Here is a 15,104-nt window from a genome sequence, read left to right on the forward strand (position 1 = left end):
ATAAAATAGTGTATTTGTGAGTAAATTAGTTAATAAAGTGGTGCATTTGTGAGTGATTTAGGTAATAAAGCAGTGTATTTGTAAGTAAATTAGTTAATAAAGTGGTGCATTTGTGAGTGGATGAGGTTTATAAGGGGAATAAAACAGATTTAGGACAGAAACCATATCAGTTTCTGGTCAGTATAAAATTACACATGCCTGAAACTGTTAGATGTCAGAAAGGGTCATGACACTTAGGACCAGACTGCAGCTGTGAGCAGTTATAACAGGGCTGAGCTGCTCGGATGTGGATTAAATAGATTAGTTTAACTAGTTTTAGGAGCTGTAGGTGAGGCAGAGAGGAGTAACGGGCAGTGTGTGGGTGGACTTTCCCCTGAGGACGCTGCTGCCGGTGTTGTAACACTTTTGGTGAACCATTATCCTCCACATGTAACCGCTCTATAGGTATCCGCCCAGAGCGCCTGAGCAATAATCCGCCCCGCACGCTGCCGCTGCTGAAGGAGGAGGAGAGGCGGGCTGAGGAGCCGCTTCTGCTGTTGAGGAGTTTGTGTTCAGTGCGGTTCGGCTCGCGGCTCGGTCTCCTGCTCTGCTGGGAAAGAGTGTGTGTGTGTGTGTGTGTGAAGTCTGGTCTGGGCCGGGCGGTTCTGGACTCTGGAGAACGCTGAGCGCGCGGGGAGTTCTGCAGGCTGATCCTCAGCGCTAATCCCGCTGCTGCAGCACTATGGACTGCAGGGTGCTCTCCATTCAGAGCCATGTTGTGAGAGGATATGTGGGGAACAAGTCCGCCACGTTTCCTCTACAGGTAAGAAAAGTGTATTTTAACTGAACCCGCACCTGTAGAGAACTTTTCTAACCTTCCTGACTCACTAGGTAGCATACTTAAGTGCCCTTGACTCACGAATGCTCGCTGCCTTGTAGTGCCCTAAAGTGCAAGAGCTGTTCATCACTGTAGTCTCAGAACATCTAGAGCCGTTTTCAGATGACCTAGAGCTGTCTCAGATAATCTAGGGCTGTTTCAGAACATCTAGAGCTGTCTCAGATCTTCTAGAGCTGTCTCAGAACATCTAGAACTGCTCATCACTAGTTTCAGGACGCCTAGAGCTGTCTCAGATTATCTAGAGCTGCTCATCACTGTAGTCTCAGATCATCTAGAGCTGTCTCAGATCATCTAGAACTGCTCAACACTGTAGTCTCTGATCATTTTAGCTGCCTCCGATTATCTAGAGCTGCTCATCACTGCAGTCTCAGATCACATAGAGCTGTTTCACATTATCAAGATCTTTTTCAGACCATCAAGAGCTGCTCATCACTGTAGTCTCAGATTATCTAGAGCTGTCTCAGATCATCTAGAGCTGTCTCAGATCATATAGAATTGCTCATCACTGTATTTTTTAGATCACCCAGTGCTGTCTCAGATTATCTAGAGCTGCTTTATCACTGTAGTCTCAAATCACCTAGAGTTGTCTTAGACCATCAAGAGCTGCTCATCATTGTAGTCTTAGATCATCTAGATCTGTCTTAGATCGTCTTGAGCGGTTTCAGGTTATCTGGAGCTGCCTTAGATCATCTAGAGCTGTCTTAGATCATTTAGAGCTGCTCATCACTGTAGTCTTAGATCATCTAGAGCTGTCTTAGATCATTTAGAGCTGCTCATCACTGTAGTCTTAGATCATCTAGATCTGTCTTAGACCGTCTTGAGCGGTCTCAGGTTATCTGGAGCTGCCTCAGATCATCTAGAGCTGTCTCCGAACATCTAGAGCTGTCTCCAGCACTGGGTGGTGCAATTAAAAATGAATGATTAGTCAACACAGAAATTGGGAGCCAACAGATTTTTATAATGTACATTGTCGTTTAAATATCGACTAATCATTGCCATACTAGCATGAAGCATGATGACCTGAGGAGCATCTTATTCTATTGGCAATGGATGTAGCTCCACTAGAGAATAAAGTGCTTGTCAGTTGGATACACTTTTTACACTAACAAAAAATAACTAAAGTGCTGTAAACATTACTTTGAGCAGTGCCTTAAGAGAATTTTTGAAAGGTGTACCATAAAATTGTGAAGCCATTGGACATACTGTGGGTATGTAGTGTACTTGGTTGTTTATGACGTGGAGCATAATGTTGATAATGTTGTCTGCTTTTTTATGCTGACAGGTACTGGGATTTGAAGTGGACTCCATAAACTCAGTGCAGTTCTCCAATCACACAGGTATGCATTTATTAGTGTCTCTAGTGTACACAGTGTTATTTTATTTCTAGATTTGTGTTTCTATCCCTTTAAATTATGTTTTTTGCCTTTTACAAGCTTCTGTGCTACATCTTAACCAACCATAATATTTACTGTAGAAATTAAATTTGAGAATTCCATTTTTGTTCTCGAAAAAGTTGTTTCATTGTCAACATTACAATTTCCATTAGGGAACATTGATACTGCAAAGGTCATAAAGGTGCAACTGCTCAATGCAAATTCTTCAGTGTATACAAACTGCACTGTCAATAAATCAATAAGTGAACTTTATAATCATTCAGAGTACACTTTTTTTGATACTTGAAGGATATAAACAACACTCTGATAAGAGGGATTTTACTGTAGAGAGCAATTTACTATGAATATTTATTAGACTAATTAAAAGATTAAGAGAAAGGCTGATATAGAGGCTATCTGTTCAGTATCTGTTATTCTTTAAACTCCAGAGATAAAACAACAGGTCACCACTCTTAACCCTGAATAATGGGACCTGACTGTGGGAAAGGCAGAGTGTTTTTGAACTCTGTGTCGGTTTCATGTTTATGGGTCAAAGCTCAATCTTGTCTGTGTCACTTACCTTTAAGCTTGGGTACAAAAAACTGCATGTGTCCTGTTTGTAGGACAAGGCAAGTTTATGTGTATAGCACATTTCACACTCTGAGGTTGTTCAAAGTGCTTTACAGAAATATGACATATAAACATATATATGAATATTAAGGCACAATATTTATAAAATGTAGAATTTGGAACTAGATTTATTTGGAGCAGCATAGTGGAAATACGTGCAATTTTTGCACTAGCCACATTGATGATTCAGATTTTTCAATATTTTGTGTGATATTAGAGAATAAAAAAAAATGAACAGTTAGCTACAGAGATGTTTTTACATGTTTTAATACAGCATGTCTGCAGACCATTAAAATAATAAAAAAAAGTCTAAAAGCCCTTTGTTTGTCATAAAATGTCTAAAATTTGTAGAACCCAAAGTTCCTAAAATGCCAAAAGATTTTGCTTTTATTTTTGCACACACATTTAGCAATTTCCAAATATGCAAGTTAGCTCATTGATTTATCATCAGTCTAGAACAAATGGTGTTAGTTATGGCTCAGAGGGGCGCCATAGTACTGTAGGCATAGAGATATGTAAATTTAATGAAAATTGCTTGTATTACTCCAATTTTATATTAAACACTTTTTACAAACATTTTCATTTGTACAAACTTTTCATTTATGAAATCCCAATCTATATATTGATATTGTGTGCTTTTGGTAATTTGGTTATTGTGAGAGTAGTCTTAGTTTTGTGTTTGTATAGCATTAAAATGTCTTAAAGGCTTAAATGTAATTCCCCCATACCTGCAGATACCCTGAAATAATTGTTTAGTAAATATAAAAAAAAAAATGTTTGCTGAAAATCAAGTGATTCAGTGTGTTACTAAAAAGCATCCATGTGCTTTCATTTATTTTTATTTTTTTTTAATCTTTATTCTTAAAAATAACATTACATCACTATGCATTTAAACACTCTTGAACACTGCTTTACTGAAAGTGACAGACTCATTTATTCCTGCAACCCCTAAACTTAATAGGAGGACAAAAGAAAAAGGAGGGAGTGATTCTTCAGCTAGGGCCAGCTCCCTTTACTGTGGGCCCCTAACACACAGCATGGCTCTGTTTTCCTGTCCTCCGTGCATCTCATGTAAACTGCTCTGTGTGTCCTCCTTTAACCTCGCTCATCCACCTCTCCCTCTTTCTTTTCTGCTTTTCATCCCTTTTTCTCAAGCTGTGTTTTGGGCGGTGTGCCAGGTGGGGCTTGAGCACTTTGATTCGTTTTAATTTAATACTCTCTCTCTCTTTCTCTCACTCGCTCTCTCTCTCGCTCTCTCTCGCTCTCTCTTTCTTGCTCTCTCTTTCTCGCTCGCTCGCTCTGTCTCTCTCTCTCTCTCTCTGTCTCTCGCTAGCTCTCTCTCTCTCTCGCTAGCTCTCTTTCGTTCTCAGGCTTCCTCAGTGTTACACTCATTCATACCCTGTTTCCTGCTCCGTCAGCTCGTTCTGATGCTAACAAGGGCTGATTATACATCTCCTCCCTCCAAACTCTCAAACTCTCCCAATATCTCTTTCTCTCTCTCTCTCTCGCTCTCTCTCTTTCTCTCTCTCTCTCATGTGCTTCTCCATAATACAGCAAATGTTTTTACTTTAAAATAGCAAATTTATGTTGCTCCAATGATAGTAGTGGGAGCCCATATGGCTAAAGTGTATATCACAATATGATTTTTGATAACAGAACAATGTCCTAATCACTGCATTAATTAGATAGATGTTCTGTTGTTTGGTATGATATGTGTATGATATCTGTATATTACTCTGGTCTTCCAGTAGTTATGACCCCTTGCCTATTGCACAATAAACCTCCCCTTACCTAGATATCTATCCAAACTGTCACTAACTCAACATTACTAACTAATACAAAGAATGGTATGTGTGCATAAGACCTTTCCCTAGAATGGCATAGTTCTGTGTAACTCAAATCTTGTTTGTGTTCAATACTGTAATATTACTCTACTGCCTCAGTCCACATGATTCTTTCACTTCAGATTTCAGTTCTGCTCAAGTTGAATTATACTCCCCAATTGTACTTATTCTTTAACCTGTGTATAAACCTGTTGTCTTTCGTCCAGAGCAGCCAATATTTTGTAAGCTAATCTGAACCTAAACATGTATTATTCTGTTGAAAATTATGTACCGTAATGCTTGTTGAGTTTGTTAGTAGGAATGCGTCTTGTCTCTATTTGTCTCTTGCATCTTATTTGTGCTGACTTGTTCAGATAAAGAGGCGTATTGTAAACAGTATTGTAAAATTCTGCTGTCGGGTTTACGTGTTCCCTCACGCCCTCAGAGCTGTTATTACCCTCAACAGCTGCATCACAACTGCTGTCTGTGGATAATTTTCTTCCCGTTTCCTATTGAGAGTGCAAAGTTTGTGTTTTAATCCATGTTAAACACACACACTCTCTTTAATTCTTCAGATTCTTCTCTCTAAGTACTTAGAAACCAGCCGCCATCACCCCGGGTTATTCATTTTCAAACAAAGTGAGCCGTTCATCACTTAATCAAGTTTGTCATGCATTTAGGAATGGACTGATCTCTTCTTTTAAAGCAGGGTTTGTTTTTTTTTATTCTTGATGTGCTGATATAAAGGAACTAATATCAGCAGAAGTCATGCGATCGCTGAACTTGTTTTTTTGTGTTTGTCTTTATTAAAGTCAGTGAGTGGAATGAGCAAGAGTAGTTCCAACAGCATAGAAGAGCAGAACATCAGATATTCTTTATAACCCATTTTAACGTCCAAAAAGTTGAGAATTGCCATCATTCGGTCTGGCAGTTTTAGGGGTTGGTGACTGATTGAGTAATTTGCATATTGTGATGAGTCTTTGTACTTTTGCCTGCTGACACATCATCCTCGCCTTTAGCACAGTTATACCTGAAAGGCCACTGCAAGTGTGTAACTAACTGCAGTAAAATCGTTTTTTGATTGTTTGAAAAGGTTTATCATAATTTTGAGCAGGACTTAAACACATTTCAGCTATTAATGAAACCAAAGGATTTAAGGGTTTAGTTACTCTTTATGGGAAAGTGATTAAAATAGATATCATATTTGTTTTGTGTAAAGAGTATGTCCTCTAAAACCGCAGTATTGGAGGCTTAAAGTATGCTTTTCTTCCATACAGAAATATAATGAGGTGCACATGAACTGAGATGGAAATTAATTAGATGCCTATTTAACCCTCCCCTGGTCTCTAGCAATGCCTGTCTTGGTGTAACTGCTGACCTTCATCTGCCTGTTAACATGTCTGTCTGTCTGTTTGCTAGGTTATGAGCACTGGAAAGGCCAGGTGCTGACTGCTGATGAGCTTCATGTCCTTTATGAAGGGATCAAACTCAACAAAGTCAACCATTATGACTACGTGCTCACAGGTGAGCCTTTAAGAGCTACAAACAGATCAAGCTTAAGCTTCATTTACTTAAAACAATCCTGATTATTTACCTTATTTCAAATAGTTCTTTAAGCAGTGGAATAGAAGAACCACTTTTGGAGCCATGGTAGTAATAAATATGAGGGCGTGTAAAAAGCCTTTATTTAATGTAAATATTCTTTAACAGCTTGTATTATGATATAGATGTACACTTTAAGTATTATTTTTATTATTATTATTATTGCTATTGCTATTATTGTTGTACTTTTTTTTACCTGTAACGTTTGTGCATGTATGTAAATGTAAAAGTGTGATTTTTGTTTTTGTTGTGTTTTTTTTTTTTTATTAGGGTATACTAGGGATGTGTCTTTTTTGGAGTCAGTGGTGGACATTGTGGAGGAGCTAAAGGGAGCCAACCCCAGTCTGGTGTATGGTAGGAGTCAATCTGGCATTGCGGAATACTGACAATGACATTTAATACAAAGATATCAATAAAGTAATCAATAAAATAATAAAAGCTAAATATTTTTACTGCTTCTTTTTTACACTGTACATAGAAAATAAATTCTTAAATGTATATAATTCACAAACCACAGAGTATCCTTTCTTCTGTACAAAAATATAGGCACATAGAAAATACAATACTGATATGACCCAGCACTAATTAGGGCAGTATGGAAAATTAGACAAGGCTGATATTTGTTATCTTTTCTTTGTTCTGCTTTTTCTTTGTACCCAATCTACTGTCTATGCACAATATGAGACACTTTGAAATGTTTTTAGCTCTGTGAATAGAGAAAGCAGAAGAAGATTTACTGTGTGTTCATGTTTCTGTTGTTCTTCTAGTTTGTGATCCTGTAATGGGAGATAACGGAGCAATGGTGAGTAAGCTTATAGGAAATTATAAATCTGTTCATTGGTTTATATGACTGAATTGGTAAAATTAATTGATGAAAGTTAGCATTATGTTTCTTATATATTATCTGTTTAGTATGTATTTGGCCTGCCTTGCAGCATTTCTGTGATAAGTACAAGTTCTTAGTACTTTACCTCCTATTTTTTATTCATATTTAAAGCAGCTGCTACACACATTCTATAGTTCTATAGGCTTGAAAGCCAGACTGAAAACATAAACTAGACAAAAACCCTCTCACTCTTTCTGCACCCAGTATAAGAACAAGACTGACCACAAATAATAAGAATACAAGCCAAAGTGTGCCTTAGCCCCTACAATAACATACTGGCTTGAAGTTTGAAGTTTGAAATTTGACAAACATAAGTAATAAACAAATGAATCACCAAAGTTATCACCTACAACAGCGAAATCACAACAACAGTTGTAAAGATCAGATTGTTTGTTATGGGCAGTTTGGGGTCAATGGGAAAAGAAGATTACTTAAATCTCATGATATTGGGCTGAATGGCTTATTAATGACACCTCCAGGTTGAGTTTACTGTCTCTAATGCCTGGCTGTCTGTTCCCTGTTTCTAGTACGTCCCAGAAGCCTTGCTGCCTGTGTATAGGGATAAAGTGGTGCCAGTTGCTGACATCATTACCCCCAACCAGTTTGAGGCAGAGTGAGTGCATTAACCTGTTTTTTCCTGATTTAAAAAATCTCTCAGTTCAGTCTGTGAGCCTCCCAGACAAGGCCTGGTTTATATGTAAATTCTGTGGAGTGCCATGTTCATTTGTGTTTGGAGAATATCAAAATATTCACTTCTGTTGTAGTTCAATTGAAATTTTATGTGAATAATTATATTAACTATAAAAAAATGTGTATATTTTTCCATTTGGTTCATATATACCTGTATCTCGATTACACAGTGACATTTTTTGTTTAGACTGTTTATTTTTTGTGTTTAATAGGCTGCTGACAGGCAGAAAGATCAGTACAGAGAAAGATGCAGTTGAGGTGAGTCTCTTCATCCTCCACATTGTTTTGGAGAGCCTCACAAATTTAAATCAAACAAATACATTAAACACTGGTCCAGTGTCTCTTTCCAGTGGAACTAAGTTGGGATACCACAAGCATCCTGTTTTAATATGTGCTTAACAAGCATTGCTGCCTAATTGTGGAAGCGTATATTGGTGTGCTGTTATTAGAATGTTGTCTGAAAGTGTGTCTGGTTTCTTTTCTGCTCAGGCGATGGACCAGCTGCATGGGATGGGTCCTGACACGGTGGTTATTACCAGCTCTGACCTGCTCTCTTCTCTGGGGGATCAGTACCTGGTGGCCCTTGGGAGCCACGTCACTGGTGAAGTCACACTTTCATGTTCACATCCACAGTCTATACAGCTCAGTCTGCTTTCATCTGCACTGTCCTATAGGGACATCTGCTCACTGATTATATACTAATATTTCTACTGAAATAATATCGTATTCATTGACATCAGGTCGATCAATATAGATTGTTTATATTTCTAGTGAATACACAAAAGAAATATTATGATAATGTGATGTTGGGCTAGGAGGTTAATCAAATTAATTTGATTAACTGAATTTCAAATTGGGACAAATGGAGTTTGTACATCTTTACATATAGAAGAAACCTGTAAAGAATTATTTTATATTTTACAGTTGTCCTAAACTGACATACAAAGAGGTTATGTTTGCACTGTGTTTAATATAAAAGCTGCTGTGAAAATGGAAGGGGTTGCTTACTATTGGTTTAAAAAAATAATAATTAAAATTAAATGTAAAAGTCAATAGCTTGTGCATCACTTTAAAAGATGCTGTTTGCTTACACATAAACAACTGAAGTGTGTTTGTTTGTTTTGTTTTATACAATATCACCCAGCCTTAATATGATATATTAAAATAAATTAAAATATATTAAAAACAGAGGAAATTTCTCCAGGCCACATCAGAAGTCAATGATCCAAAATGCCATCATTAATGTAATAAGGCAAGCAGCAAAAACGTTGTGACATTTAATTCTCTTTGCCTTCTGGGATATTAAACATTTTGCTAGAAAATGATACTGTGCAGCTCTAATTTAATCTAATCTAATATTGAACTGTGTGTGCTCTCTTTGGTGTTCTAGTGAAGGCAGATGGCACTAAAGAAAAGCAGCTGATCAGGATGGACATCCCTAAAGTGGATGCTGTATTTGTGGGCACAGGTGACCTGTTTGCTGCTATGCTGCTCGCATGGACACACCACCACCCGAACGACCTCAAGGTATTATCATAGTAAAGCACTGATGGAGTTAGATATAAGGTGCACTGCTGTTGTTTGCTTGATTAATAAATGAGGCTTTATAGATATTTATTACACCATATATATGTATATATATATATGTGTATATATATATATATATATATATATATATATATATATATATATATATATATATATATATATATATATATATACACATATATATGCTGCCATCAGTTTTAGTGCTGGATGATCAGTGTCCAGAACATTAAAGAATTGTGAAGAAGAGTTTTTAAAAAGAGGAATCACAAATCTGACCTGGATTCTTCTTCATTAAGACTTTAGCTGATCATCACTGATTTATTGGTTAAATAAAATATATGTTAGTCTTTCTGTATAGGATTACAGCGCCTTCTGGTGGCCAGGAGTTGGTATTTCTTCTAAAACAGCTTGGTATTTCAGCCTGGGTTGCCAGAGCAGCACATGCAGCACAATTCTTTATAGCTGTATATTAACGACTGTTGAATCAAATCACAGTCTTTGTAGAGAGGGTTAAAAAAATCACTCCATGACAGTGACATAGTCATAAAGTCAGGTGAGCCACAGATCACAGATTAGTACCCTGCCCTCTTTTTCTAGCTTAGTTTCATGGAACAAAACACATTTGTTTAAATTGTTTAAATGACCTTGGGAAGAAATAAGACTGTCTGGCTGGTCTGTGTGTGAGGAAATGGGTGTGTATGAGTGAGTGGTACTGGTCCGAAATAGACTGGCATCCTGTCCAGGCCCTCGTTCTGCTTTGATTCATCTGTAGTAGGCTACCAGTAGTCTTAATACCATTACAGTGAAGAAGTAGACAAGAAGCGTTATGGATTTATTAACTTATTTTAGAACTTATAAAACTTATTTTATTTATTTATTTATTTATTTTTACAATTTTACTGTTGCTTTTACTTGTTGTCACTTGCGTTATGGGAGTATTTGTGTGTATATTTTGACAGACAGCCTGTGAGAAGACTGTTTCTGTAATGCAGCACGTCATTAAGAGGACTATCAACTATGCTAAGGGTAAGAGGCAGCAAACCCTCTCTTTGTCCATACATTAAAGCTATAGTAAATTAATTGACATAAACCAAAAATGTAAGTATGTTTTCGTATGTTCTCTACAAAGTAAATCAAATCTATCTATCTGTTTCTATAATACATTATTAATAAAACATTAAAACACTTTTTTAGATCTGTAAATTCTATTTTCTAACATTAGAGATTCTGACAGAAGCTTCTTTTGTTTGTGTCAGAGGCAGCTGGGCCTGATCGCAGGCCTAATCCAGCACAGTTGGAGCTTCGAATGGTTCAGAGTAAAGGAGATATTGAGGATCCTGCCATAACTCTGGAGGCCGTCCTGCTGTAAAAGTTTTCCTCCGTCCTTCTGTGATCAGCCTGGATACTGTCCGGTTCTACATGGTACCATATTAACCTTTTAGTGCACTATTTTAACTGAGAAACGCATTTATTATAGAACAAATCCGACTGAACCGTAAATGACTGTGACTCTTGAGTACGAAGTCTTCAGAGTGCTGGTACTCTGGAGCCGTCCAAATACTAACCTGACGAGCTACTAAACCTACAGTTAGTGTTTTGAGTTAGGCTCACATTCCAGATGTACTGTGTGCAGAAGTATCCGGCCGCACTGTATTTTTTTTTGTGTTTAACATTTTTAGGAGAAGGATGTTTGTATCTATTTAAAGGAAGAATTATTAAATTTGTCTGATCGGTTTCGGCCGCTAAATGTTTTTAATAACAAAATACAGATTAAATATATTTGCAGTGTTTCCTGATATTGATGGCAACTTTGGCAACATTGGCAATATTTTCACCAATCCTAATTGAAAAAATTATAATTTACTAGGGATGCAAATGTGAGTAAGGCTCAATTCAAAACATGTTTAGACTAACCTAGATTTAGTTTCATATATTCTAAACAGACCAGAGTAATGTTGTATAACACCCTCCTATGAAGCTGCTACAGCCTGTATTGTTTATACAGTACATGTTCAATTGTGAACATGCACACACACAATAATTCTGTCCAACAAATGTCCAAAACGCTGCATCAGAATGTTTATTTTAAGTTGTTTCATTGCAAACAGAACAGGGAGAGATAAAGAATAAAAAAAGAGAAGGAAACTATGCAATCTGTTCTCTCTATGCTCAGTGAGGGAGACCTGAAGGAGGTAAGAAGTGCAACAGAACTACAGTTACCATAGCAGTTCTTCTAAATCCACTACAATTCCCACAATCCTTTGAAAATCTATAATGTTTATTTAGCTTATTATTAATCAATCAGCTTGCAGTGTATTCTCATTACAGCTGGAGGCACGGAACCATGATGTCCATATTGTAATGGTTTGATATGAATGTGTATGTGTATGTGCACCCCTAGAATTACTATTAATAATACAGGCACTGACTGCATAAAATGTATCAACTTTCTAGGGTCTACAAACTTGCTGGCACATCAAATGTGATGTTTCTTTTGTTCCTGTGATGATATCTTCTGCCTCTCACTCTGTTTTACTGGTGGAATCATGTGTCATGTGTCAGTCTTTCATCTGTAATTGGTGGATTTGTGCATCCATCTAAGTTCTGTGTGAAACTGACCAATGAACACTCAGGAAATTACTAAGGACTCAATTCAATTCAGTACATAGCTGTGGAGATGAATTTTAATGCAGCCTTCAGGTTAAACATGCTTCTTGTAAAAGGCAAAGAATCTGTTGCTGTGTGCAATAGAAATCTCATTAGTCATCCATTGCCTCATTCATTCATATTGCCTCCCTGTATTATCATAAAGGAATTAATGTACATTTTGAGACAGCTGGTGAGTTTGTGGATCCCAGAGGGTTGATGATGATCTGTTTTTATGTAAACTTTCAGTTTTTACTGTACGGTACATTCCACATCAGTGTTGTATTGTCACATTCAGTTCTGTAAATGTCATAATCGTCTTTGGTACAGTTTAAAGTGTACAATCAATTTCAGATCAATCTGCTAATTTTGTTTTAAGCTAAAATGTGAGACTGCAAAAAAAAGAAAGACAGGTAACCTTAATCTTAATAGTTCTGTCAAAAGGTCCCAATGAAGAATGTTTTGACACATTGACACATGTATCTCAATAATCACCATTTTTAAATGTTGTGCCTGTAATAATATTTCATGTCTGTAATAAATTATATTTTATCTGCATCATATTGCCACACATTGCCCCCCCCCCCTTTCAGAACCTTTAGTTTTTCCAGTCATTCTTATATTGACACAAACAGCATAAATATCAATCAGATGTTTTTATTGTATGAGCTGTTTGATGCAGTATAGGATTGTAATGCATGTGAACAATCAGCTACTTTTGTGATGTCATCTCCTTAAAACCCGGTACATTCCCAGACTGACTGAATGATTGTGTTCGGGGGGTTTGTACAAACCAGAAAATGTCTTAATGCCAAGTGCCAATCCTGATGATGCTGCTCTGTTTTAAAATAAAAGAAATATAGGGGAATAGGGGATTTAACCTTGTGTGATTAGTAATAATAATAATAATAACTGTTGTTGACACCATTTTACAATTATGTAGTAGTATTAGTAATAATATTGATGTCAATAAAGCTGTAATTGTTAAACATATTCCTGATTTCTATTTTCTTTGTTGAGTAACACATAGCTCTGCCTGTAGAGTAAGGAGAGGACAGTGTTTAACATTTAACCAACTTTATGTGGTTGGTGAATTACTGGAACACTAGAACTATTTCAGACTGCAGGCTAATCAGTTTGTTTTCCAAATCAGATATGTTGAGATGACTGTCTGCACTGTTTTTGGAAATGGTTAACTAAAATAATAGGAAACAGTTACACAAGACGAAACATACTGAGAGAATTCAAGATTGGAGTTTCAGCTACACTCTGTATATCTGTCCATGAGTCACACTGTACTTGAAATTAATAGCATTAGCTGCTTTCTTGTGTGCTCGAAAAGTCGTACAGGAGCCTAAGGTCACAATGTTAGTTAAAGAGCTAAAATACCTCCCAGTTCTTTGATAATAAAACAACCTGCTACAGTGGTCAGCAGGTTTGACTGATCTGATTAAGGGCCCGAGAGAAAGGGCAACTTTATGTTGACCAAACGAGTCAACGGCAGAATAAGCTGCTCAGCAGTGAAACAAGATTTGGCAATTTTTTCATGGGCACAACTCTCATACCCCGGTTCGTATGGTCATGAAAAACCATTTCCAGGCCTGGATAAGTTTTGGAAAAATTAAAATACCCAGAAAGTCATGGAAATTTGGTCTACAAATCTTTGTGTTTTTTTTTTACGAAGAAAATCTACACAACAAATACATCAGCTCAGAGTTAGTTCAGTAATTTAGCCCTACACAATGGAGCTCCCAGGATCCGACACATTTTATTACTGAAAATTGTGTGTCAACATTTTTATTATTAGATTCATTTTAGGCTTATTATAATCAATTTCAGTTATTGTTTTAGCTGATTTTTGTTTTTATTTTCCATGTCTGCACTGTTTTAAAATCGCACGCTCATGAAAATTTGCCTTGAAGGCATGGGAAAGTCATGAAAAAAGCATGGAAATTTATTGGTTAAAAAGTGTATGAACCCTGCCAACTCAGTTCTTCTGCTCATGCCTCAAATGCATGTTCCTTACAAACCATGTGAAACCATTTAAAAGGGAAATTAGGAGGCTTTCCAACTTTATAAAATGTACTACCAAGAAACATTGTTACAACAAAGAAATGATCTACCAATCACACATTTTTCATGTGGGAAAATATTACTGCACATAAAAATTGAAAGAAAAGTTTGTTCAAACCATACATTAATAAAAAACACATAAAAAACATATTACAGAATAACTAAAAAAAATTAAGCATGTTTATTATAAGACAAAGCAGCCATAATTCTTATGCATTCTTAAATTAAGAACAAAAATATTAAAACTGTTACTCACAAAAATAATGAACAGATGGTCCATGAGTTAAAAAATGCTGAGACACCTGCCTTAAGGAACAAAGAGATAAATCAGTCTAGATCAGAATCTACTGAATCTCTTAATGAACTGCGTGTTGAATTAGGTTTAAGAATCTGAGCAGTAAATGCACCAGAACAGAGACTGCAGAACCAGAATATTCCTCACTGCTGCTTTTGATCATTTTGGAAACATCTGGATAATTTATTATCCACATAACATATGATCTGTTACTATAATGGACAAATAATGTACAATCATAACAATTTGAACAGCAATATGTGCACAAATCCAGACAATGTGACCAAGGTTTAAAATAAAAAATACTTATTTACTTATAGGTATGCTTTCTGTAACTTGTAACACAATTTTATTTTAACACAAATTTAATTTTATATCAGTCTTGATTTAAAGGATATGGCTCTGGCCTGTGTCCTGCTCTGCTTATATACAGATTCTGTATGTTTTAAAATAGCAATATGCTGCCCAGCCCTTAGTAGAATATTTAAATTTTTACCTCAGTGTCCAATGCCCCCAAAAAACTTTGTTTCATACATTTACTTTGAGTTTTATATCATTGCAGACAATCAGAAGTAATTTCAGTGCAGAAAAGGCCAGAGTGCAAGACTAATCTGAACCACTGTGATCTCCAATCCCTCACTGCACCTAGAACCAACATTCA

General features: G+C 36.5%; 1 protein-coding gene across 1 annotated transcript; it reads left to right on the forward strand.

Annotated features, from left to right (window-relative positions):
• Positions 1-368: 368 nt before the first annotated feature.
• On the forward strand, positions 369-13,068 carry pdxka (pyridoxal (pyridoxine, vitamin B6) kinase a). Its single transcript, XM_022680119.2, has 11 exons — positions 369-802; positions 2,160-2,214; positions 6,123-6,227; positions 6,576-6,659; positions 7,073-7,107; positions 7,719-7,804; positions 8,094-8,139; positions 8,371-8,482; positions 9,272-9,408; positions 10,389-10,455; positions 10,686-13,068. The coding sequence occupies exons 1-11, from the start codon at positions 722-724 to the stop codon at positions 10,796-10,798; spliced, it is 921 nt and encodes a 306-aa protein (XP_022535840.1). The 5' UTR covers positions 369-721; the 3' UTR covers positions 10,799-13,068.
• Positions 13,069-15,104: the final 2,036 nt, after the last annotated feature.

Source organism: Astyanax mexicanus, chromosome 11 (assembly GCF_023375975.1).
Source record: "Astyanax mexicanus isolate ESR-SI-001 chromosome 11, AstMex3_surface, whole genome shotgun sequence".
Taxonomy (NCBI): domain Eukaryota; kingdom Metazoa; phylum Chordata; class Actinopteri; order Characiformes; family Acestrorhamphidae; genus Astyanax; species Astyanax mexicanus.

What these genes read in the sequence shown, in the direction of transcription:
- pdxka (XM_022680119.2), top strand. Translation starts at nt 722, where the DNA reads ATGGACTGCAGGGTGCTCTCCATTCAGAGCCATGTTGTGAGAGGATAT. An exon ending in CCGCCACGTTTCCTCTACAG is followed by an intron (nt 803 to 2,159) that starts GTAAGAAAAGTG and finishes TTATGCTGACAG; the next exon opens with GTACTGGGATTTGAAGTGGA. An exon ending in ACCACCCGAACGACCTCAAG is followed by an intron (nt 9,409 to 10,388) that starts GTATTATCATAG and finishes ATATTTTGACAG; the next exon opens with ACAGCCTGTGAGAAGACTGT.